This window comes from Rissa tridactyla, chromosome 15, assembly GCF_028500815.1.
Source record: "Rissa tridactyla isolate bRisTri1 chromosome 15, bRisTri1.patW.cur.20221130, whole genome shotgun sequence".
Taxonomy (NCBI): Eukaryota; Metazoa; Chordata; class Aves; order Charadriiformes; family Laridae; genus Rissa; species Rissa tridactyla.
Window position 1 is genome coordinate 10,876,083 of NC_071480.1, and position 25,369 is coordinate 10,901,451.

Below are 25,369 nucleotides of genomic sequence, written 5' to 3' on the forward strand. Positions count from 1 at the left end.
TCTAGCCTGAAGCAAAATGCTGTTCTTCATTAATTAGTAAGTATTTTTCTGACTTAAGGTGCAGACAGCATTAATAAACTCAAATATTTTAACTAATGAGCTACTTGATTACATAGTGAGGATGATATTTCCAGGAATTTTTCCCAGGAAGTGGGGTCTACAGTGCTGCTTAGCGCAGATCTACAGTTAGCTACTCTCTTCTCCAGGTGGGAAGGAGTGATCTGGCAGATCCTTAGCTAATGCATATAGCCTTACATACAGAATTACTTTGGTTGGAAAAGACCTTTAAGATCATTGAGTCCAACCTCTCCTAAAGCTGTTGGTCAGCAGAGGTATTTCACTCCTGTGGGATTTTTTTTTTTTGTTCTAAAGAGAACTTGGAAAAATAATAAATCCTGTGGCAGAAGTGACTTTTGGGGTTCTGTGTAATTTCAGCTTTTTCCTTACATTTCTCTCTCTGGCCCTCTATCCACTTCTAAACAGCGCTGAGCACTTGGAAAGAATCCAGTGCTTCCAACTATCAGCTAGGGTTTTTGAAGGAAATTATTTGGTGGGCTTCTAGCTCCCCCTAGAAACTGAATGTAAATCCTGCCTGTCTGCATATTTCTTGGCACAGAGCTCACTGCACTGCTTCTTCTCTTGATGACACAGCAGCGTAGTACTTGATACGAACAATATTCCTGCCTTAGCAAAGAGTCTAACACCCGGACCATGACTGGCTAGGTCTTTGGTAGTTTTATGAGTGAGGCTGTAAATAGCTGGCTGTAAGAGAGCGGTGCTCTGACAAAGACGTGTGTCTGTCTGCACACACAGATACGACATCCTGTTATCGAGAGATGCAGCTGGATATTTTGATTTGGTTCTCGTGCGGTTGTCTGGAGTCTGGTCCTTCATTTAAATGGTACTAGTTTCTGGCTGCAAAAGGGAACTGTAAAAATGGAAATCATCTCGTTTCCTGTGCTGAACTGGGAAGCATTATAGGGAAGGATAAACTAGCTATTTATAAAATAATCTAAAAACTGGGAATCCAGAGTAAACGTCCATCACTAACTCAGTGTCCCTTTGTGGTGTGTCTAATGTTAGTTTCGCTCTGATTTACACTGACAAATCTCTGCTAAATGTAACAGTATTTGCAAAATGACTTATTAATGATCACAGTAATTTGTGGCTCCACTCATCTTCACATTGTTAACTGCAGCTTTTAAGTTGTCTGAGAATATTGTTCACAAATCATTTTTTACTTCACTAAAAATGTCAGTATTATGTGTCATTGTGCAATTCAGCTGGAGTTTAAACTAAGATTGAATCCAACACTGATGAAATAAGTGTTTAATTCCTATATCATTCCTTCTGTATCCATGTAGCCCTAACAGGAAAATATCAAGCACAGCTTTTGGAAGGTAAGAGTCTTTAACTTTTTTATGAATACATGTGGAATCACCTGTAACAATTGCTTAAGTGGGGGTGGGAGGAGAGAGGAGGGATAAGTTTAGGAAAATAAAAATGTGCCGAGACGAGTTTTCAAAGGAAGGGGCCTGTATTTGGTTGGGGATGTTACAGAATGTAGAAGCCACTGCTAGTCTTGGAGCAGGCCGCTGAACTGGAAAGAGCTCTGTTAAGAACATACATAGTCGCTCCCTTGTCTGCCAGCTTTCTTCCTTTATACTGCTGTTCTATCAGTCCAGCTACTGCTTCTTTCACCCTTGTAATGTGGGCCTTTTTGTTGCTGAAATGCAAAGGAAAGCAAGAGCATCCCTTTAAAAAGGACATACGGAATTGTGATCTTCCTTTTTTCTGAATGAACCAGCTGTGGGCTGGGCAGGGCTGTAAATTTCAAGAGTATTTTAGATAATCTCCGGTGTTATGTATTCTGACTCTATTCTGTAGTGGGAACTGCTTGAGATTTCTTTTTTCTGGTTGTTTTGGGTTTTTTTTAAAGAACTTCTTACTGTATGAAATTTTCTCGATTAACTGTACCAACCAGTGTGCAGTGGTGAGCTTTTTTTTAAATTTCTAAAAAGGCAAATGCAACTCAGTATACAGTGTGAATAAGGCTGAGTAGTTTTTAAACTATGTTAATGCTGGTAGCAGATCCTATCAAAAGCAACAAAGAACTCACACTCTAGAACTAATGTCATTGATTGTGCTCAGCATAACTTCATTTAGCCACCAGTCTCTTGTAAGACTTATGCTTAAACAGTTGTAATTGTCACTGAAATGATTGCACAGATTTTAGCACTGGATGTTCAAAGTGCAAAGCCAGGCTGTAAGACAGTACCCAGACACTTTCTCCTCCATCCTCGTCAGGCAAAATAATTGTCCTTCTAATCTTTCAGACAACTCTTCCACAACAGTAACTTCAGCAGCAGTAATGGCAGCACAGAAGACCTGTTCAGAGACAGTATAGACTCCTGTGATAATGATATAACTGAAAAGGTGAGAAGCTATGTGCATTGCGATTAATGTACCCAGCAAAGTCCTGCTGGAGACGTGCATCAATTGACAAAACTCTCTTCCTCACAGTTACCAGTGACCTGAAGTAGCTCATTGGAAATGTCATTGATACTCCATTAATGTTATGACTTTGCTTCACAAAAATGCAACAACTGTGCAAGTACAGATCTAGCCATTGTATTAGTATGTCTTTATTGTATATTTGCATTGCTCACCTTCAGGGAAGATGCAGGGTCTGGGGAAGTCAGAATTTCAGAGCTTAATTTCCCTGCTGGTTTTGTAGGGAAGCATGCCCCCTTTAAAAAGGGTGGCATAGCTAAATGCCCCACGCAGACATTACAGTAAGGGGGTGTATCAACAGGAACAGTAAGAGGGTGCATGAAGAGAAATTCAAACTCTCAGTTCTTTTCCACTCCCCTTCCAGGTAACGTACCTAGAAAAAAAGGTGACGGAACTGGAGAACGATAGCCTGACAAATGGTGACCTGAAGAGCAAACTGAAACAAGAGAACACGCAGCTAGTTCACAGGTAATAAAGCAGGGAGCCAGTTCTCTTTATCATGTCAGAGCAGAGCTAGAACAAAGTTGTAGGGAAGGAGCATCTCTACCTGTAAAATATAACCAAGTCTTCTGCCTTAATGCTGACAGACAAAATAAGATAAGGCTTCATCTGAGAAGTCCAAGTGAAATAGGGCCCTTGCTGAATTTTCAGCAAACAGAGATCTTACAAGCAAGTTTCTTGGTACAGAGATGTTACTGGCTCGTACAGAGCAAGCTCTTCTGTTACAAAAGAGGTTACCACTGGATTTTTTCCTGCACATAGCAAGAGCAGAAGGCTGGATCATAGTCCCAACTTCTTGAGACTGAGAATGAAAGGATAATAGATGAACTGATACTACTTAATTCTATGCTATTTGGAGGATTAAATACCAAGAGAGAGATTGGGAGAGGTTAAATGCCAAGAGAGATAGTGAAGTAGAATGCAATAAAGGCATGGGGAGGAAAGAGAGAAGCAATGAAGTTGCACAAATAATTTTTTTAAGTACTTTTGAAGCTGTTACTGAAGTGAGGTCTGGTTTCCTCAGAGTTCATGAGCTAGAAGAACTATTGAAAGACCAAGAGACATCAGCAGAACAGACACTGGAAGAAGAGATAAAGAGGCATCGAGAAGCATATAGCAAGTATGAAAAAGAGAAAGGCACCGAAATTGAACTGCTAAATACAAGGTAACAAACATCTTAATGCCACCCAGAACAGAGCGCAGGTTCCTCTTTTCTTCATTTTTACTTTGCATGTAAACGTAGGCTGTTCACAACCAGACAGTGCACAGATGGTTACAGGTTAGTAGTTCTATCGAGTAGCTGTGCAGTTGCATGTCTAATGCCCAAAAGCTTGGAGGATGCTTTTCATTAATTCTTTAATCCACGTGGCCCATGTAGGCAGCTTAGCTGGATATTTGGCGTGGATTCAAGGAGGGAATTGTGACCAGCTGTAGCAAACAGTTGTGTCTGCATTTGTTTCTTCCTACTTAATTCTTTTTTAGATACTTGTTGTTAGGAGCATGAGAATCTGAGTGTCAGTTTAGCATTTTTGACCCTAAAAACAAACGAACAAACAAAAAGCACCCAATAGCTCATGATAAAAACCAGTAAGATTAGAAAGATTTTCTTGTTTGGTCTTTCTATCAAGTGCAAGTGAAATGGCTTTTTAGAACATGCCATTTTGCATTTCTGCATTCTTGAAGATTTGCTGTAAGATTTTTGTTATTGTCACAGGGTTCAGCAACTGGAAGAAGAAAATGGTGAGCTGAAAAGCACTGTCACACGGCTGAAATCACAAACGGAGAGATTAGATGAGGTAACAAAACTCCTGAGCACTTGAGCAATTTAACAGCAGCTTGATTTGTGTAAGAGCAAATTCATATAGTGATTGACCCAGATTCTTTAAGTTGCCTTCCCTAAACCAGAATATTGATGGAATTGGAACATTGGTCACCTTTAGTGGCAGGAATGCTGAGACACGTGCCAGCTTATGACCAGTTGTGTCTGTAGATTTGTGTTGTAAAACTGAAGATGGCTTATGCACTTGCAAGCTAGCTATGAAGTTCCCCATTTATTCTAGGAAAGGCAACGGATGTCAGATCGGTTGGAAGACACTAGTCTGCGACTGAAGGATGAGATGGATTTGTACAAGAGAATGATGGACAAGCTGCGGCAGAACAGGCTGGAATTTAACAAGGAGAGGGAAGCCACACAGGAGGTAGGTGTGAAGAAGGACGTAAGACCAAGCAATGCATCTCCTGTGCATGGAAGCCCATCTAAAAAAGAGTGGACAGACAGGATGAACTCTGAAAATACACCACCAGTAAATGTACTACTGGATTGTGTTTCTACTGTGGCGGGGAGAGTACCCATAGGGTGGTGGATGCTGCAAGAATACCTAATAAATGGCATCCCTGACCCAAAGGGCGTACAACTCTTTGAGAACTTGCAGCCTTGAATGTGTGCCCTAAAATTTCCTTTACTAAATTTGCAAGGGGAATTACGCCTCTCAGACATGAAGCTTAGAGATCAGAGCTGCTTCCAGCTCTGAAGCAGTTTATAACCTGTGCTTCCACAGAAGAGCAAGTGGCTGTGTTGTAGGAATGCCCGACCTCAATGGGGCTCACACAGTGCTTGTGTGGGAGTACAGAGCTGCAGCACAGAGATGGCTGGTGCCAGGGTGGGCTTGTTGTGCAGGGGCTGGAGAGACATGGCCTGTTTGCATGCCCACAGCTCATTGAAGACTTGCGGAAGGAACTGGAGCACCTGCAGCTGTACAAGCTGGAATGTGAGCGTCCTGGACGTGGGAGAAGTTCTTCATCCAGCGTGAGTGAATTCAATGCCAAAACCAGAGAAGTGGAAATGGAGCATGAAATAAAACGGCTGAAGCAGGTGAGCAGAGAAGGGCTTCTTGATCCACATGAAATGTGCAGAACTGCTTTGAAAAATACCTGTAGCTGCAACCCCTAGCACACTGCCTTTAGATTTTGTTCCTCCCTTCCCCCACAAGCACAAGACCTACATTGCATCTGTCTAGGATGTCTTTGCACAGGTGATGTAAATCGTGCATGTAGGAAACACCTGTGATTCAGGCAGGGAGAACTTGTCACTGGTGATAAGAGAGTTACTGTTAGCTTGCAGCCTTACCGTATGTCATCTAAGCTACCTGTGATTTTTTTTAAATTTATTTTTTTAGTGAAACCTTGTAAACTTTTGCAACTTAAAACCAATGTCTTTTCATCTTTAAATAGGAGAATCAGAAACTTCGTGACCAAAATGATGATCTTAATGGACAGATCCTAAGTCTTAGTCTTTATGAAGCTAAAAATCTCTTTGCAACACAAACAAAAGCCCAATCACTGGCTGCTGAAATTGATTCTGCATCAAGAGATGAGGTAATGTGCTTTTTTAATCAATGAAACGTATGAGTTTTTCAATGTAATTAACTGTCAAGGTTGAACTATCTATCTGAAGCTGAAAAACAAAGAACAGAGAAATCTGCTTTGCTAGGAGCTCAAGAGTCTTAGAAGATTGCCTTAAATCTAACACTGATTTTGGACACTCCTTTTGATATAACTCTTCAATTTTTTGAGACACACAAATGGGAATTATTAAAATCTCAGTGAACTGTTTTACAATGGACTTACTGTAACATCTTCTATCTTACAGGGTATTGTGGTATTATGAAATGGATCTCATACAGAAATTACCATAACTAGTTACTTAAATTTTCACTTTCTGTTTTAGATTTAGTTCTAAGTTACTTCGTAGCAAGCTCTCACTTAGATCTAAATTTGAGCTATATATTTCCTGTAGCAGAGCTGAATTCTTGGACAAAGTAGGTAGTGTGCAAGTAATAATCTGGTAATGCTTTGGAAGATATTACAGGAGACCCATTGGTAGGTGGGCTGAGTCAAGCTGGTACAGCTTCCTTTAAGCTCCAGGACAGATCATGAGATCAGGCCAAGGTAATTGCTCCCAGACTAAAAGACAGGTTAGTGATGGAGGAGATGAAAGGGAATTGTTTGCCTTCTATGCTTTATTTCTTCTGGACAGAACTTCCCATTTCTTCTTCAAGAGGAGTCCTGAGACAAATCCTTTTACGCAGTCTGTACTTGAATGACCCTGTTAGCCTTCGCTCCTGCGCAGTCCCTTGAAGTGAAGTGCATACTTGAGTTTCTTGTTGAACCAGAGCACTGTGAAGAAAGGCTGTTTAATTGTTGAACTCTAATTAGGTAAAAGCAAATTGAGCTTTTGCTATTGTCAAGGCAAATCTTTATTTCTTCTTTGCAATCTCCTGGCTCTGGCACATGCAATGCCCAGCGTTCCCCCTCTAAAGGAGGAAAGTACCTTACAACTGTGGCCCAGGCTTAGTAAACCTCACAGACCTGCCCTGTGACATTTTTCCTGTATAATCAAAATGAAGGTAAGAACCTGTAGATTCAGGGTGGGACGTCTATGAAGGCTAATGAAAATGGACACCCAAATCACATTAGCTTTAGGAGGATCTGGGGCTCTGAGACTCCTGGGCAGCTTTCTCAGTTTGGCATTAAACATGCGGAGTATAAAATGCAAGCAGTCTTCATCTTTGGAGAGTTTGAGGGGTCTTTCACAGCTCTAAGGTCTAGTGAAACACGTATTTAAAATATAACATAGAATATTTAGTGCGTTGTTCTTGAGTATGTAGCTGTGTTGTTTTGGCAGGATTTTTGAGAAGACAGAGTATGCACATGGTACAGAGGCAGCCCATATTGTTCCCAGTGCAAAACACTGAAATCCTTGTTCTGTTCAGCAGCCTGTCATGAAAAGTGCTTCAGGTTTCAGTAGACATGAAAAAAATTGAGTATCACCAAGCCTTTGCACTGAGATGAGGAAGCTCATCCATGGTGTGGATGCAGGATAGATTGGTGTGTTAAGTAGGAAATTTGTTTCAGATGACCTGCCAAAAGATTTCTGGTGATGGCAGTTCACCACCTTCTTTTACTGTAAAGATCTTTGACATACAGATTGTTTCTAATAGAGATACAGGAAGGTAGAATACCTATCACAAAAGGGAATTAGTGATCCTGAGCAGGCACTAGTCTCTCACCTGTCTGAATTTCATGCTATTATGTAAACCAGTGAGAATATTTCAAGATTAACTTCAAAAATGTTGTGTTTCAGCTCATGGAAGCCCTTAAAGAACAGGAAGAGATAAATTACAGATTGCGACAGTATATGGACAAGATCATTTTGGCAATCCTAGACCACAACCCGTCTATCTTAGAAATAAAGAATTGAAGAGAATAAGAAAAGCAGCAACTGCCTGATATTTCTGCACATGCCACTGGATCTAAACAACACTCTGATACTGTAAATTAATCTATAAATATATATATATATACACACTACGTGTGAGTGTGGGTGCGCGGGTGTGTTTATATGATGTTTGGTACAGTGTTATTTGTCACTCAGTTGGCTTGGTTAGACTTTTTCCATGCACTTTCAATACCTGTGATAAGATGGATACTGTATATTAATGTAATAACAATATAACTGGATCATGCTGTTTTAGATACTGGACAAAATGATTCTACCTCTAGTTGTAAAGGTAAAAAAGACAATGGAAACATATGGATGTGGCCCTAACTTTAGGAGCAAGAATTGTTCTTTCGTTCTTCCAGGAATTTGGGTACCACAAACCAATTAACATACCCAGGTTCAGTTCCTGACTGGTGCTGACTGTGTAATTTCCTATTTGATTTAGTTTTAGTACTTAAACAACACATAGGATAAAAAAAAAAACAAAACAACTTTGGGGAAAAGACACAAAGTAAAAGGGAAGAAGAGGAAGATATTACAGAATTGTTGCTATTTGTGAAAAATCACCATCCACTTGTTTGCCACTGTCAGCACAAAGTGCTTTTTATGTAAGATCACTTTGGAGCCTGCTTTGGGATGCTCTGAGCCAGCCTGCTTTCTAGCGTGTGTGCGCATGTGTATTTTTTATGCCAAGGTCCCTGTAGCATTGAGGCTAAGAAGCTCTTCAAATCTGTTCCCCTATTTTCAGGGGTTTATTGTGGGCCATTAAGATGAATTCTGGGATTCTGTCCCTTCCCCTCACCCTTAATTTTAAAGATTTCACTGAAGGAACGCATTTCAGCTCTTACAGAAAGAGAAACGGAACAAAAAAAAAAAAAGAAAAATTGCATGAAATAGCCCACCTCAAGGGGAGGAGGAGCAGCCCTTGAAGTTAAGTGTTGAGTTGCTTTCCCACCCCAGATGCACTGCACTCCTTTGAGACTGACATTTTGTGGGCAAGCTGTGGAGAGGGCTGGCTGGGTCCTGACACAGGGGTGAAGAGAAGTCTGGTGTGAGTGACTTTCACCTGTTGGTCAGTAAAAAGAAAAAGCTTGGTCTTGCAGAAGTTGCCAATCCAGACCGAGTACACACATGCATATCTAAAGCTCTGACCAGGGAACAAACACATCCTGATTTAGATGAGCAGTGGTGCAGGTGCTTGACTTTAAATGTGTACTGTGACTGCTCATAGAAGTCAGTGGGACAGAACATAAGCTTTAAAGGTGAGTGTGTGCTTAAATGCTGCCTTAAATAGGGATGGACTTCAACATGTGCCTGTGTTCTCCTGAGCTGGATTTGTGTACTGTAGGGCTAGGACCTTTTTAATTAATAATGTAGCTTATATAAGGAGCTTATGGAATTGTTTGGATAGTTGAATGGTTTAAAAAAAATAATTTTATTCCCTGCACTTTTTTAAAGTAAAAACTTCACACTTTTGATTCACACCAACTGGCATAGAAAAATAGGCCCAAGGATCTGGCTTTCCCCAATGCATAGAGATGTTTCCTCTATTGAATACACTCCCCAGAAGAATGTTACAGTAGCAATGACTGTGCTTTTCTGTGTATTTCTTGCTGTTGGCAGTGTCTTGCCCCTAGTATTCTCTTGATGTATCTTGGTGTGTATATGTGATGCATTTTTCCTGAATTTGAATACATAAAACATGTATTCAGTTATGGATGTAAATATATATATATTTTTCTGCTATCTCTGTGCTCTTGCCTTCAGTGATGTGTTACTGGAGTGATGGGAAGGGTGGGAAGTACTGAAATCAGACTTTCTTGAAGGCAAGAAAATAAAAACAGTTTGTTTCTATGTATCTGCATTAGGGAGGTGTAAAGTAACTGGAAAGCGAAAGGGACTGGGGAAATAACTATGGGACACAACATCCCAGCGCACAAAGATGTCTGCAGGACTTCAGTGCTTTGGGAGAAATGGTACAGTCTTGTTCAAACAGTGATGTCTCAGGGCTGGTTTCCTGAGGCTCTAGGGTAATCTGGAGGAAGGGATTTGAAGTCTACTTTGTCACCCGGGGATGGTGTAAAACATTCTGTGCTAAATTGCAGCAGCTTCTGTTTGTGGAGAAGCAGGTAGAACATCATGGACAACCCCTACGTGCACCTTTTCCACCTGCTGCTGCTTCTGGATGTGCCACGCAGAAGGCAGGAGAGGAACAGTTAAGCCAGCTTGGTGCTACCTACAGCTCCCTGCACACAGGACTCTTCACCTGCACTTTAGTGATGGCATTTTCTTCTGCACGGTGCCGTTTGTGGGTTGTGCCGAGGACTTTGCTCTTTTTATAGGGCATAGAGAATTGTTTCAGATTGTCAAGTGGCTGTTGCTAACCTGCTGTGACAAGCAGGGCCGGTGAGCCAGCAGCCCTGCTGTTGGACCTAACTCGTTTGGTAAGTTACACTGCTGTCCTGCTCTCGTGCAGTGGATTTAGATAAGAGTGAAGCTGTTGCAGGTCAGACTGGTGACTGAATGTTTTCCCCACAATACTTTGAGCTAAACTGGACTCAGCTTCAGAATTTTTATAATCTAAACCTCATTCCTGTTAGGGTCGAACATCAGCAAATGTTGAGGACTATTTCACTGAAAATTATGCTGATCCCTTAGGAAGGGGAGAGCCTGGCTTACTCCACTGAGACCACAGAGCCTGTGGACATGAACAGAAGACGACATGAGCATAGAGATAGCCAAGTTTTTGTGCAGGTAATTATACATAAGAAGTGAATAGTCACTAGTGGTGACAAATAGTCACTAAATCCTGAAAGCAGCATTCTAGCCAGGGGTACTCAGCAGTCGATTTTGTGAAGACCTGCAAGTCGTCTTGTTTAGCTCTGTACCCAGCTGCTTTAGCGTTTAGAAACTGTTCCTTGCTCCAGTGTTTGCATCTGAAGAGTTGTCTTACCACCATGTTGGTGGTGTTTGTAGCTTTGTTTTATTGCATAAAGGAGTTTATACTTCTGCTCCTGTGGGGCCTGTGGCATGGTACTGCTTTCTGTTACTTTTCAAATACGTATCCAGACATTTCGTGATGTTTGACAAATAATGTGAGCTGGAGGTGGGAGAGGCATTTATTTCACTGGCAGATACATTTTCCTGTAAGGTATCCACCTCAGAAAATACTAATTAGCGATTGTATTTTTAGACTGAGTAACTACAGATAATAGACTGACTTGTCTTGCAATCCAAGCCTTGGAGAGCTCTTCTGTCCCAGAAAAGAAGTCGTCATGTTTTTTGACATGCAGGTAACTTAGTAATAAGGGATCACTTGACGGGTCACTGGGGCAGGGAGAAGAGTGATCTGGTATCAACGTTGCAGAGAGTGCAGAGAGTGTGACACACACATTGGCAGACAGACGGGAGATGTGGGAGATAAGGAGGCACCGTTTTCAGTGTCTGTGATAAATTCCTTATTTCTTTACTGTGGGCTTCCTTTGTGCTCACAGGCCAGCCGGGGAAGTACAGTCTGTTACTGTTAGTGGAACAATGGCTTCACTTCCCTGGGTAAATAACTTCAAACACAGAAATGTGGTATCATCTCAAATGCAGTAAACATTCTTGTGTCAAAACTGCTTCTCATTTAACGCTCGGGGATGCAAACACAATCCAAGGTACTGTATCTTGATCTGCTCCTTAGTTCATTCTACTGTAGATTCTGAAAAGCTAAGTGATATTCTGGTCAAACCAGTTGCAAACCACTGCAGCTATTTTTGTACAGTGAAAAAAAATTACTTGCGTCTGGCCAGAAGCTGTCCTTCATCAGGCTAATCCCACACACAAGCTACTGCGGAAAAAATACCTCTTTCAAAACTTGCACTTAAAGAGTACCTGAAATGTAGTCTCTCAAGATTTTTCTGATACTGGCTGCTTCCCTCCAGACATCAGTCTTCAGCTGCTGCCTAGTTCCGGTTTCAGAGTGTGATGCTGATTCAGAACTATCTTGACGTCAAATGAGTATTTTTCATAACTTTTTGAATAACTTCTATCAAAGACTCAAGGTGTTTGTGAATTTGCTGTGTTTTGAAGTGCAACAGTGACAAACTAACCATCCCATCTGTTTTTAAGGAGTTTTTAAAATGCAAATTTGTAGCAAGTCTCAAAAAAAAAAAATTGCATGCACTTTTGCTGCCAACTTTCTTCTATGGTCTTGAGAGAAATTCTGATGTTTCTCAGCCAGCTCTGTAGGGAGTTGAACACAGCATCATTAATTCTCAAAGATACGTGTATCAACAAATACTGTACTGTCTGAATGCAGCAATGCTCCATTTACTTCAGTAGAAGTAAATGAGGATCTTGGCCTACAGTATTTAGGCTCCCTAATCTGCTTAGTAATTGAAGGCTTGGAAGCTAATATATAAACGTACGTTGTGACCTGCTGCCTCAGTCACTGTTCAGCGGTCTCTGCATCGTAGCGCTAATGACATGATGAATCTAAGAACTAGAATTTACAAATAAATGAATATTTTTTTTTTTCTTCTTTAATGGCAGTGAATATACAGTGGTTTTCTCTTAAAACAAATACTGTATGGTGTGGTCTGAGGGATTTTTTCCAAGGAAGGAAGGAAGTAGCAGCTGATCGAACACTTGCCAAATCAGTGGCTTGGCTTATATTAATTTGAGTGAAAACTGACTCAAACTTTAACTGAGCAGTTCCTGGACAGGTTCTGGTATAAGTAGCAATGCTCATATTCTTGTTATGTCATTTGTTACTCAAGGAACATTGTCAAGAAGGCATGACAGGTGATGTAACACAGCTGATTTTAAAGGATATAGTTCAACAGTTGTTGGCCGTTTTGTTCTTTTGCAGCATCCTTAGGGTTGTTTTCTCAGTATTTTTTAGTCCAAAATATTGATCCTAGGAGCAGTTTGTTGTTGAAGCATGTGGCATGTGTGGGTTTCTTATCTAACGAAACTCTGCATGTGCCTTCAGAGTTTGATAAGGATTGCAGTAGGTGTTTGGTCTGTATCCCGTACTCCTGCATAATGCACTGGGAGTTGCTCTGATGTGCAAGAGAGTCGTTTCTTTGTGGGATTCTTCCCCAATATATCTTCTGTTGACTTTTACACTCTTGGTCTTGTCCCCAGCCACTGTGCCTGCTGTCAGAGTGTCCATGTGCCTTGGGGCAGACACTTTAAGTGGATGGGAGAGACAAACACAAGATTCTTGGCTTCAGTATGACTGAGGCCTGGCTTTATACCAGGCCAGTCCTATCCATGGATTTTCTGTGGTCCTGAAGACAACTTATGTCCTATTTACACGACGAAATGTTGTAGCTAATTCTCATGATATGCAAGCCCATAGAGTAAATGAGCCTGAAGGCATCACTGGGATGTCCCCATAAGTTTTGTCTTGATTCTGCATAGCTGTCCAAATGCATGCTGTACTTCGACACTCTGTTTGCAAGGCGCAGCCCTACTAGCTTTTAGCCTAGCAAGCAAACCTTATAGATAATGACAGCAGCCCATTAAGATAGAAACATCTGCAGCTAAGGTCACTGTACCATGATTTGCCACAGTGTGGAGCCAGCTTACAGTGCTCCGTTGTGTTCCTTAAACTTTTTTTTTTTTTTATTACCTTATCGGCTTAAGTCTCAAAGTTTTGTTGAACTGCGAGAGTAGTACCTGTTCAAACATATAATTATGACAGAGATTACTTTTTACTTAAACTTTAAACCTAATGAAAACATATATTAACAAACATGGACTTCTTTGGTATAGTTTGGACACCTACCCCTAGAATCTGTATTTTTTTTATGTAGGTGGTGTTAGTGGTGCAACTGTGACATCTGAGCTGACAGTTCTCGCATCACCATTCTCAGCAAAGTGACATTCACCCTGGCAAACCCCCGCAAAGCCCGTTGTGCCCTGGTGCAAGGCACGGAGGGGATGGTTCTGGCAGACGCAACCTTCAATAAACAGTAAGGGCTGCAGGAAGGCTGCAGTTACTCTTCCACCCAGGCAGCTGGAGCAGTGATCTTCCTCACCACCCAACATCAGCCCCATTTTATCTAATACCTTATCCATAGCTAAATTATTCTGGCTATGGAGAAAGGAAGTCAGAAGGGGAACCAAGAATTTTATATCATGTGAACACTTTAGCATGCTACAGGACAGTAAGTGTTGCACTGATGGTATGTTTAAATACTGAGATATTTTGAGAATTACTGTGCAATCAGTTGTGGGAGCCATTTGTTTTGCTTTGTTGCACAGACTGTACTTACATTTTTTGCATGGTTATATATTTTAGTACTTGTGCCTTCTCTGTTGTGAGGATACATTTTAATTCCACATTTATCTCCTGTTTTGGGCACTTTTTATATACACTTTTTTCATTTGATCTTCGTCTCTGGTTTCCATGTAATGTACATGTGTATATATAAAATAGATCAGATTTGTATTCATGTGCCTCTGAGATGTAAAAAGTACTCATTTTGTACAGGTTTTTTTAGAAGCACTAGATCACGGTCTAAATTACTTAGCAAATGAAATTTAACATAATTAGCAGTTCTTTGTCTTCTTTTAGAAATGTGTCAGATGGCTGGTTTTTTTGTAAGGCAATGTCACACACACACTCCCCGGATTTATTGTTCTAGTATCATTATTAATTCAAAATAATAAAACACTTAACTGTTACGGTCCTGACTTAGTGATTATAGGCTTTGTTCACACTAAAGCCAATTTGCTGCTTTTTATACTTGAAATGGACATGAGGCCAAAATCTCATTTGAACACGTTGCCCATTTCAGGTTAACTTTAGTTCTGGGATTATTTTTGTGGGAGTGGGCAAGTGATTTACTTTGCCCATTGAAATGGAAAGAGAAATAGCATTACCGATTCATGGACTCTCCTTCTTGGAGAGGGTAAAATGCTTTAGATTACTTCTGTTTCCTCCTTGGCTTCTGAGGCGGCTTTTCCTAAGGACAGACCCTGGATCTGCATGACTGGAGATCTTCCTCTTGCAGATGTGAGAAATTGGGTGTCTGGCTTTTCGCATTTTGGCAACTGCAACATAAATTCCTTCCCTTGGGGTTTGTAGCGCAGCACTCTCCTGCAACGTTTGGGAAGCTAAATAGATGCATTGTGAGACCGGGCCATCTGTAACTGGCAACCATGGACCTGGTCCTAGAAATCTCCCTCCCTCCCTCCTGCCAACCTCTTCTTGAGCTGGTGCTTTCATTTCTTGAGCGTTGACCCCCTCATCTGGTGAGAGGCTTGAATTGTTTGTGCTCTTGCACCTTGTGCTTTATCAATATCCCACTCACCAGCCCCTGGACACAGTGAGAGAATCAATTTTGGTAAGTCACAAGAAAGAAATCATCAATCTCATAAATTTCCCGAAACACAAAGTTTTAATCTATAAAATAATATGTTCCATCCTCACGAAGCAGAAATTTTTTAACTGAATTTGGCACCCACTTGACAAATTATACAGCTGCCTTAGAAGCAAGGAGGTGGTTTTATTTTTTACTTCAAAGGCTGCTTAGTATGAAAATGAGCAAAGTCCACTCGCTCCATTGTTACTAAAAAAAACTGAAAAAAGCAGTCAGCAAAAGTGGCATATGACTATTTTTAACCTCATTCTGTAATTTACAACACAAGTGAAGTGATGTCAGTACTGTTGCAATGTGCAATTACACGATTTTCTCTGTATTTTCTTGAAATACTGCTAATGTGGATCCTTTCAGGTAGCTGTAATGTACAATCAGATATGTAAATAAATTATTTGCTTTCCCTGCATGACTAAAAAGTCGTCTGTCGTGGGTGACTGATGCAGTGTCCCGCTTTGCCCTGCATCCCTGGCACAGGCAGTGTGCGCCCGCCTCTGTTTCTGTGCTCATTGCAAGAAGGATTGCACGGTCCTGCTCTGCCCTGCCCAAACGCGAACCTCATTAGCTCTGGCCAAATTACACGGATGTCACCAGGGAATGAGTTTGTCTCCGCACGTGCTTTATCTGACAGCCACAACTAAGTTAAATTTCCAGGAGCTTTGTGGGATACATAATGCCAAAGCTTCAGGGGACCAACCCGCTGATCTCTCTCCACCCACGGCGCTCCCCTTCTCAATTAATAGGAACTCCAGCGGTGAGCCATTTGCAAGATTTGGGGCCAACTCTTTAATCTGGCTTAAATATAATAGCCACCCATGTGGCTAACGAGCCTGTGCTCTGACTCCTTTCCTGGGGAGCAGTGAGCTGCTGTGAGGAGGGCACAGCCTGAAGCCATGTCCCCCGGCGGGGGCTGACGCTGGCGCACGGTCTGACCTCGTGTGGCCAGCCCTGACCACCCCCAGGTGTGCCACGGGGCACTGGGGAGAGGGGGGTTGTGGTTAAACTGATGGCAAGGGCTTTCTCCCGCTCCCCTGTGCTGGGGAGAGGCCTGAGGGACGGCCCTGCCCTGGGTGGCCCAGTGACAGCTGCCCCGTGCCAAGCCCCCAGGAGCAGCCGTAGCTCCCGAGTGCGTTTAGACCAGCCCTCCTGGGAGCGGGACTGCAAAGTTTGCCCATGAGGGACCATAATGGTGGTGGGAAACCTCAGGCAGCGGCTGGGAGCTGGGGCCCGTGGCCAGGCAGCGTGTGGAGGCAGTGAGGCACAAGGAGACCCTCGCTCCAGTCGGGCTCTGGGCGGGACTCACCATGTCGCTGTCCCCAGAGAAACAGGCCCTGTGTGAGGCAGGAAGTGGAGGACGCACTGGTGCCTGCGGGACCCCCTCGACCAGAACTCTGAGGTAATTTTTTTTTTCCTCATCTGTTGTTTGAGCTGCCAGACTTGCTGGCCTCTTCTTTGGTCTTTATTTTAACTGCTAGAGGAAAAATATAACCTACTAAGTGATGAGGTGTTTAGGTTCAAGGCTACTATTTGCAAGAGTCTGTGTGGAGTGAGGGGAGGGCACTGGGGCACCTCAGGGGCAGCGGCCCTGGGGCTGGTGTCTGTGGGCGCCGTTACTGAAAGGAGGGGTCCATTGGTTTGGGAAAACACTGCTGATAGAGATGCAGCCACAGTCAGCCCACAGAGGTGCTGGATGCTTTTTACAGGGAAGAACGGGGCCTTTCTGTGGCATGTTGAGGAGACTCCTGGGGTGAAGCATCTCCTCAAGCAGCTCTGTGCAGGTCGCTGCCCTGTCCTACCTGCCCGGGGGCGTGTTTGAGGGAAACCATCAGAGTTAGCCTGGGAACACCAGGGAAGCCCATGCTGACATGGCTGCAGGTGTGGATGGCTCACAGCTGTGCTTCCATGGGGGGTTTAGTGGGTTTAAAATTTGCCTCCTGAAAAGCCACTGCTTGCACCCCTAGCCTGCTTCTTCATTAGTGTCACTTGTGCCCTCGATGTAAAAAAAGTGACCATTTTGCACCTGTGTGAACAATGGTGAAGGGTGTAAAGCAGAGAACTGGGCCTGTGGTGTTTATTTAAGGAAGGGAGAGGGGGAAAGGAAGTTTGAAAAGACTTCACTGATCAGTTCAAGCCTTACAGGGCAAACATTTTCCTTTAAAAAGCATTTTGGTGATCTTCAAGTGATCATAATGTGCAAACTGCTTTGATTTGGCTGTCAGTATTTTCTAAACCTGGTATTACATCTTCTACAATATCATCCCATGTGGTTGCTGGGCAACTTTTCTCCCAGCAGGTAGAGACATCTGGAGAATCAGAGCAAAGTGTATGAATAATCCATGGAGTAACTTCCCTGCATGTTATCTTCTCAGGCTTCCCCGTTCCCAGATTCCTTATGGCAATGAGTTTTTGGATATTCAGGTTTTTAACAGCAGGCTCAAAGAAAACTCCCCGCTGTGTATGCTAAACTACTTCACCAGAGAGACACGGAGCAGTTTTGTTCCCAAATCTCAGCAGCTCAGGCTACCATGCTGTATTACTGAGCTACTTCCAGAACAGTTACTCACTGGTACGCAAGAAAGACACACTGGGAAAGTAAATCAGCTGTTACTCTGGGGATAGGAATACATCAACACTAGGTATCACAAAGTCTGTAATAGTTTCTAACAAATGATGCTGTTCGTACTGTGCTGGGGAGAGCTGAGACCCTTGGGTCATTTTGCAACAAGGAATTAAAGCTCAGAACTCCCTGGGAGGTGATTGTTATCTTGCTCTTATCTTTTGGGGGGGAGGGAGGAAGGAAAGAGGGTTTGAAGCCAGACAGAGGTTAAACGAGGCAGTAGCAGAGTAGGAAATAGAATGCAGGAGTTCTGACTCCTGAAAACTTGGACGGTGGCAAGGAGAGCCATTACAAAGAGGAAATACATCTCATGTGAGCACCAAGGGAGGACAGCGGCCAACTCCTGTAGTCTGGCAGCAGGCTCTGATCTCCTCATGCTGTCTTGGCAGACATGTTTTGCCCAGCGTAGCCGTCTCAAAGCTGTGACTTTGATGCTTTCCCTTGCTCTTTTTGCTGTTCTTGACAGCCCACGTTACAACGTTTTGTGGGATTGCTGATGGCAGACGGGGGTCTGGGATGTGTCACTCCACTCTAAATGTCTTTTGACGCATGTAATGCAGCAGGGACTCTCCTAGCTTGCATAACTCGGAGTAAGTTTTGTCCTTGGAGCCAGCTGCTTTTTGGACACAGAAAAGGGGTTAGAGCATATGACTACTAAATTGAAGACTGTCCCAGATGTATAACCATAACTATTTGGATTAATGGTGATTTTAAAGCAACTTTGCAGTGATAATATGTAAGCATGTCTTCTGGCATAGTGCTTAAACCCTTATTCCCTCACATCGAGATCTTTGTGCCTTAGCTTGCGGACAGACAATGTAGTTAATTTTTTCATGCAATAGCATGCAGCATAAGGCTCACAACTCACAGTGCAGACTGTTTCTGAAAAGAAAGACAGAAGAGCTGGGCTATGACACCAAATGAGGTAGATGGAACTCAGCTGCTGAAAGGCTGCGCTCGCTCTTTCCCTGTTGTTCCATAACGCAAGAAAATTGCAGGTTGTGTTTTATGAAATGCTGTCTCTCTTGGCTGCTGTGTGGCCTTTCTTAATGTGCTCTGGCTTTTATTTAAAACCTGAACAGTCACCGGGCAGGGTTGCTCCCAGCCCTTTAGTATCCTCTGGTCTTGCCTCAGCACTTGTCCCATGTGGCAGGAAAGGACCCCCGACCAAGCCTGTCCTTTGGCCAAAGTGTGGACTGCGGAGTGAGCTCTGGCTGTACAAAGCAAGGATTTGCTGGGGGGAGGGAAGGAAGGAGGGAAGGGGAGCGCTGCCAGGGCTGCCATGTGCAGAGGGATGTGTTTAAACACCGGCTGCCCAAAATGCAAAGTCCAGGGCCGCAGAGGCTATGGGATGTGGCTGGAAACCAGAGGTGAGTCGTATAGTCCCATCGGCTCCTGCCGTCCTGCTGCTTTCGGCCAAGCATCCCAGTGTCACCAGGGTGCAGGCTTCCCAAGCAACTGTGGCATCAAAAAAGTAAGCCTTAGCATGAGAGACCTGCTTGGAAATATTTGGCACAGTGTTTGCATTAACACCTAAAAATAGGACTTACCCTTAGGAAGCGAACTCTTCCTCTTTGGAATGAGCTGTTCAGACGTCACGTGTTTCATTTATTTGTGCAAGGAGCACATGGCAAATGCAGTGTGCATTCTTGCAATAAAGGTTGTGCAACTCGGATCTGATTAAACAGACAGTGGTGCCTGGTGACAAAGTCATAGCTATAAAGTAAAAAGACGGATTATGTTATGTCAGATCTGTATTACGTTCTAACTTTGCCTGGATTTTTTAAATTTTCTTTTTGGTTGGTTGCTTTGGTTTGTGTTTTTCGGGAGGAGTATGTAAGCCAAAAAATACCGGATTACTTTCTGCTGCCCAGCAATGGTTGAAAAGTAGAAACCAGAATGAGCAATTTCAATGTAAAGCTAAATAATGGTTCAAACCCACATCCTTCAAATTCTTCCCTCCTGCCCTACAGCTAGTGGTGATAAAAATGAGTGCTGATTCATTTCTTGGGTTTTAACCAAGCATTAGCCATAAGACTAAATATTTAGTAGCTGGAAACCCAAAGGAGGAAATATTAATAATGTAGTATTGTATCAATGATTTATGCTATTATGATTTTACTATGTAAACAGAAGATAATGGAATTGAATAAAATGTGAAAATTGAGTTTGAATATCAGGAAACACTTCCTGACACAAACCCATGTTAGATTGCCTGATATTGTCCCAGGGGAAGGGGTGGAAACGCTGTTGCTTGGCAGAGGGAGAGTGACGGGAGGCAGCAGCGATGGCAGGGCTGGAGCTGTGCTGTGCCCGAGCCCCAGCCAGGTCCCCCTGTGCGGGACTTGTGAGGGGACATTGTGTCCCGCTGCAGGACAGTGTGCGAGCAGGGTGTGCTCTTGCTTGGGGGGGGAGCCTTCCTCTCCCCGAAACTGGGAGTCGGGGCCAGCACTCTCTCATTAGCAGGTGCCAGACACTGGAAAGCAGCAGGGCTGAATGTGTAAGCTTAGCAGCAGACTTTTTTCATACAAAATAGAATCATAGAATCATAGCGTGTGTTGGATTGGAAGGGACCTTTAAAGGTCATCTAGTCCTAAAGGTCATCAGTCATAGCTACTGTTCGTTTCCTTAGGCAACTCTCAGCGTCTCCGTTGTAATGCGCAGCTTTACTCTGCCGTGAGAAACATCAGGAGGTGTTAACCAGGAGAAAGAAAAGCAAGTGTTCACCAATAATTTATTTTTTGAGCAATAGTGCGGCCCGGGCTGGTGATGCCGGTGGGAGGCTCCGCCGCGGGGGGGTGGTACCGCACGGGGGTTACCAGAAACGGGGTTCTGGGGGAGGAATATGGCTGCGGGGAGAAGGGGCAGGAGGACGGGCGGGGAAGGGCCCGGCCAACGACCCCCGTCAGCCGGCGGGGGTGGCGCTGGGGTGCGACCGGCCCGTGCTCCCGTCCCTCCGCCCTGGGCGGGTCCGTCGCCGCCCGTTCCCGGTGTTCCGCCCCGCGGCTGCCCCGCACCCGCCACCGCCAACCGCACCGGCGGGCGGCCCCGCGCCGTCCCGCGGGGCTGAGGGGTCTGCCGGGGCCGCCCCGTGCCGTCCTGCCGCCGGCAGCTCCCCGGGGCCACCCCGTCCCGCCGCCGGCAGCTCCCCGGGCGGGCGGGTTGGTGCCTTCCACTGGTGGCGCGGGGGAGCAGTTAGCCCGTCAGGCGCGGTGGCCAAGTGGTAAGGCGTCGGTCTCGTAAACCGAAGATCGCGGGTTCGAACCCCGTCCGTGCCTGCCGAGGCAGCGCGGTGCGCTGGCAGCTCTGCCGCGGGGACGCCGCGGACGCCCCCTCGTTTGCGGCGCCTTTTTCTTAATTAATTTTTTTGGCTTCCTGCCACCGAAATCCGCCCCGGCTCTTGGCTTGGCTCCCCAGCGGCTGCGGGTCCCGGGGAGCGGAGCCACGGAGCTAGCGGGGTGGCCGCGGTCCCCGCGGGTCCTTGGCACACAGCAGGTGGTGAGCCCAGGGGGCATCTGTGCGGCAGCGGGGGGCGGCCAGGCTCAAGAGGGTTGTCCTGGATGCTGTGAATCACGGTTAAACTGATGTTTTTTACTGCGTTGCTGTGGAGGAGGTGTTTGGTGAGCTCCGAAGTGATGAATCCTGCTGTTACTTTATAGGTGCTGGATCTGATGTCATGCCCACATAGAGTCCTGAAATGGTGGAGAGAAGCTGAATCCTGGTATAAAAAGCTTAGTGCAGTTGTACCAGTTATACCAGAACTGACCTTCATTGCTTGGTTCTCAATACATAAAGCTGTGTGAAGCTTTACACGTGTGCAAGGGTATTTCTGCTGGCTCTGTATAACAGCACTTTGATTATTGTTGCTTTCAGACAGCTAAAAATATGTAAAGAACAGTTATTTAATTGCAAAATCAGCCTGATATCTGGGAAGAGCTGAGGACCCTCTTCCAAAAAAAACCTAGCTGTTTCCTTTGATGCTTAGAAAAGGCTAGTTTTTGCTGTTTAATGTGCACTTAGGCTGGGATTGACAAGGTAGGAGGCTGTTTGTCTTTCTCAGGAGGTGTTGGAAGTGTGTGCGTAAGGTGTTTGGGGAGGTTTGTACAAAATGGTTGTACAGTATGTTATTAACAAGCCACAAAAAAAAGCCATAGTACATTTTGATATAAAAACAGGAAATGCAGTTTAGAACCTGTTTAGAAAAATATAGACACTGTTTTACTTGGAAAATGCAGTGCTGTCAAAATCCTGTCAACTTTGTTGGAGGATTTTGTGGACAAAAGTCCCAGCTTTGAAACACTCTATTTTGACTTCTTTTTTTTTTAATTCTGCAGCATCTCACATCAGAATGTCAAACCAAAATGTTTCTAATGATTCAAAAGCTGTCTTGCAGCTTTTGCAGAGAATTCCAGAATTCTGTGGGTTTGTTTCTGGTTGAAACCAATTGTGAAACTGAGGTCCTCCCTGAAACAGGCTTGCCATCCCGTAAACCCAAGCAGTTGAGTCTTGCCCAAACGTGTGCCACGAAGCCAGGACTAAGAGCCAGGTATTTCAATAAAACTCTGGCATTGCTGTTCTCTGTGGCCATAACGCATCCAGGCAGTTTACCAGTTGCTTAACTTCAGTCTCTGCAGAACTGGAATGTTCACTTCTGACTCCCGGGAGTCTTGTGAGGAAGGTCCTTTGCTTTGCCCAGTTCCTTGTAGTAGTCAAGAAAGTCCAGAGGAAGACAAGGATGTGTTTCTGTACAGAAAAGTATGGGTGGAGGCCTTGCTATAAATATCATGTTGGAACAGGTGAAGCTTTTGGAGCAGTTTGTCACCTCTGAAAAGTTCTGGTTGGCTTATCAGAAGGAATGGAGCCGTGCCTCTGTGGTCCCATGTAAAGTTTACAGCAGAGTGGGGTGCTGCGTTGAGCCGCCTGGAAACAAATGACTCGCAGCCCCAGCTCAGGCAAGAGTGGAGGCTGCGGGTTACTTCAGATAATGGAGACAATCCTTGCAGCAGGAGCTCGGAGTGTGAAAGTCCAGTCCCGTGCGTGTCTCTGTCACCCCACACGTGTGCTGTGGTTGGCCTGCCTTACTCAGGGCAGGAGCACCACAGGGTTTGTTAACAAAACTGGAAATCAGCAGCTAGACCCCAGCCAGTGTAAATGAGCAGAGAGCCGCTCAAGCTAACGAGACTGTGTCAGCTGACCCTGTGTGTGAGCAAAGTCCAGCCTAGAGGTAAAATCCATATAAACTGTCCTGCTCCTCACATCTAAGCAGAGCTTATCCTGCTACTCCTGGCTCGCCGGTGTGGGCACCGCTGAGGCTCTTGGCTCTTCCCACTCCCTTCCCTTTGGTGTCTCTGCCCCTTCACTGTTTGTGGGAGCTCCTGGTGCGGCACGGTTGGGTTGGGTTGAGGCAGAGCATGTGGTTTCTCACCTCCCACCTTCACGGCCCCCTCTTCTTACTCACTCCGGCAATACATTTGATTTTGGCTTTAATTTAATAGCTAAACTCCTGAAGTGCCAATGAACAAAATGCTTACGATTGATCATAGGTATGCTGGAGATGGTTTTGGTTTGGGATCTTTTTGGGTAGGTGAGGGCAAGTTGTTTATTTTGGACACAAGTCCTGACCAAAAGCACAAAAATATTTAGGTGCCCTATTTGAGTTGCTTTAAAATCTTTGGTTTTATTCCAGAAAATACTGAGCAGCGTCCTCTGAATATAACTTCTCTATTAAATGAGAAGTTATTAAATGAGGCCTTTTTTAATTACCTAATAAAAACACATTACAATTAATGTACTTAAAAGATGTGTTGCTGCTTAAAGTCTTGGCTGTATTTAGATACCGAATTTCCTGACCTTTCTGGTTTGACAAACCATTTATTCAGAATCCAGACATCTTCATGACCCCTTTAAAGTAAGTGTAAAAATGAATCAATTATAACAGCGGTATTTCTGAATTGCGTATTATATGTATTTTTAAGAGGCTGACAGAAAACGCCTGCTTTTGAAAGGTAAGATGTGAATGGGGACTAAAAGCATAATGTTCTTTGTTCAGATTATAATAACATTTTTCAGTGCTTTGCAACTCTCCCGAGCGTCTGTCACGTCCTCCCTGGGGTCACACCTCAGCAACTGAAAACCAGTGTGCTAGCAGCACAGGAGGAGCTGTGTGTCTGTTTCAGAAATAGTGGTGAGATCATTCGAAAGCCTTGCTCAGACCTTGCTGTGTGGAGCTGGGCAGGGGGATTGTCCCAAAAACTGTTCAGACCCACTTGTCCCACTAATAAACTGGGATTGTCTTCCCAGCTCTCTTGCTTTTTGGGTATCCTCCATGGGATAGCTGACACTTTTTTTGTTGTTGTTATTTTTTTTTAAAGGAGGGAAAAAAAGCCCCAAACCCAAGCCCTGAAACCTTGAACTTTGAAAGAAAATACATGTGCAGAGTTGTGCAAATGGAGTATGGTGTGCCAGGGGTGACAGGGCTGCCTGAGCCAGCTGGGCCATGGGCTAGCAAGAGCCCTTGCTTTCAGGGATGGGGCTGGTGTCCTGGCAGCTGAGCCCTGCCTTTGTACATGGTCAAGGACAGGGCCAAACTGGGATGATGCTCAGCATCTGCAATGTGAAACCACGATAACATTTCCTGAGGATTAGACAACTAAATGTACAAAGTATTTTATTAAGCTGTGACTGCTTGTGAGACTACCAACAAACAATTGAGGGGAAAGCAGCAGCATGAGGCAGGAGAACAGTATTCGCAGTGTTGTCTGAATCCTGCATATATGGCTGAGTAAATTAACCCATGAGTAAATAAACCCCGAACTGGGGAAATCTTCACATGGCTACAGCAATGTGATTCCCATTTTCATTATGCCTGGAATTTAATGGACTGCTGAAGTTTGACCAAAAGGCATTTCTTGTGTCAAAATGAAAAATTACAGATCAAAAGGGTGACTTTGCAGACAAACATATCGATCTAAAGCCTGGGTGACACAGACTTCCTGGAAGAGAGCCCAGAAGCATGTCTGTGTTTAAAGTCAAATGGCTGTAGCCTTTTACCACTGATGAATAAAAAATGTTTTTGTCTGCATGCCGAAGGCTCAAGCAGAAACAGAAATTACTTGATTTGTTCTGCCGGAGGAGCAGGTACGTGTTTGCGAATAGTAATCCATTGAATGCTGCAGTATTCAATAATTTAAAGAAATGACTGTGAGATAGGAAATAAAATCCCTTCCCTCCTTCCCCCCCCGGCCTGAAAACTGTTTATGGCAACCATAGGAAAGGCACAGTGAGTGACCTCATTCTGCGTTCAAGGGCCAAAGTTACTGGTGTCCCCTCCTCTAGAAACACATGGAGCAAAGCAGTTGTGAAGTTCCTCCATGAGGATCCCAGTTGTATTTTTGCTTTGGTACAGGAGTAGCAAGTGTTATAGACATCCAGCCCTGAGGATGGTACTGTCATCTATAATTAGGCACTAATGAAAAGGTCCAGGTGTACCTCCCTGGCCAGGATGAATGAAGGGGTCAGCACAGTGTGCTGCTGCTGCTCCCCTGAGAGCAAGGTGTAGCATCCTGAGTGGCAGCAGTGGGA

At 44.1% G+C, this 25,369-nt stretch overlaps 1 protein-coding gene and 1 non-coding gene across 9 annotated transcripts in view; both read left to right on the forward strand.

The window, feature by feature from the left end:
• RAB11FIP4 (RAB11 family interacting protein 4) overlaps positions 1–9,541 on the forward strand; it is a 126,784-nt gene extending 117,243 nt beyond the window's left edge. For all 8 annotated transcript variants that reach the window (XM_054221737.1, XM_054221736.1, XM_054221738.1 and 5 more), the window contains 9 exons: positions 1,365–1,400; positions 2,337–2,436; positions 2,879–2,982; positions 3,539–3,679; positions 4,229–4,310; positions 4,575–4,712; positions 5,228–5,386; positions 5,746–5,889; positions 7,658–9,541. In XM_054221737.1, coding sequence (XP_054077712.1) covers positions 1,365–1,400; positions 2,337–2,436; positions 2,879–2,982; positions 3,539–3,679; positions 4,229–4,310; positions 4,575–4,712; positions 5,228–5,386; positions 5,746–5,889; positions 7,658–7,774 — 1,021 coding nt within the window. In that variant the 3' untranslated portion in view covers positions 7,775–9,541. The remainder of the gene's footprint in view (positions 1–1,364; positions 1,401–2,336; positions 2,437–2,878; positions 2,983–3,538; positions 3,680–4,228; positions 4,311–4,574; positions 4,713–5,227; positions 5,387–5,745; positions 5,890–7,657) is intronic.
• Positions 9,542–20,994: 11,453 nt separating this feature from the next.
• TRNAT-CGU (transfer RNA threonine (anticodon CGU)) lies at positions 20,995–21,066 on the forward strand. The gene has a single exon. It is a non-coding gene; the product is annotated as a tRNA-Thr (tRNA).
• Positions 21,067–25,369: the final 4,303 nt, after the last annotated feature.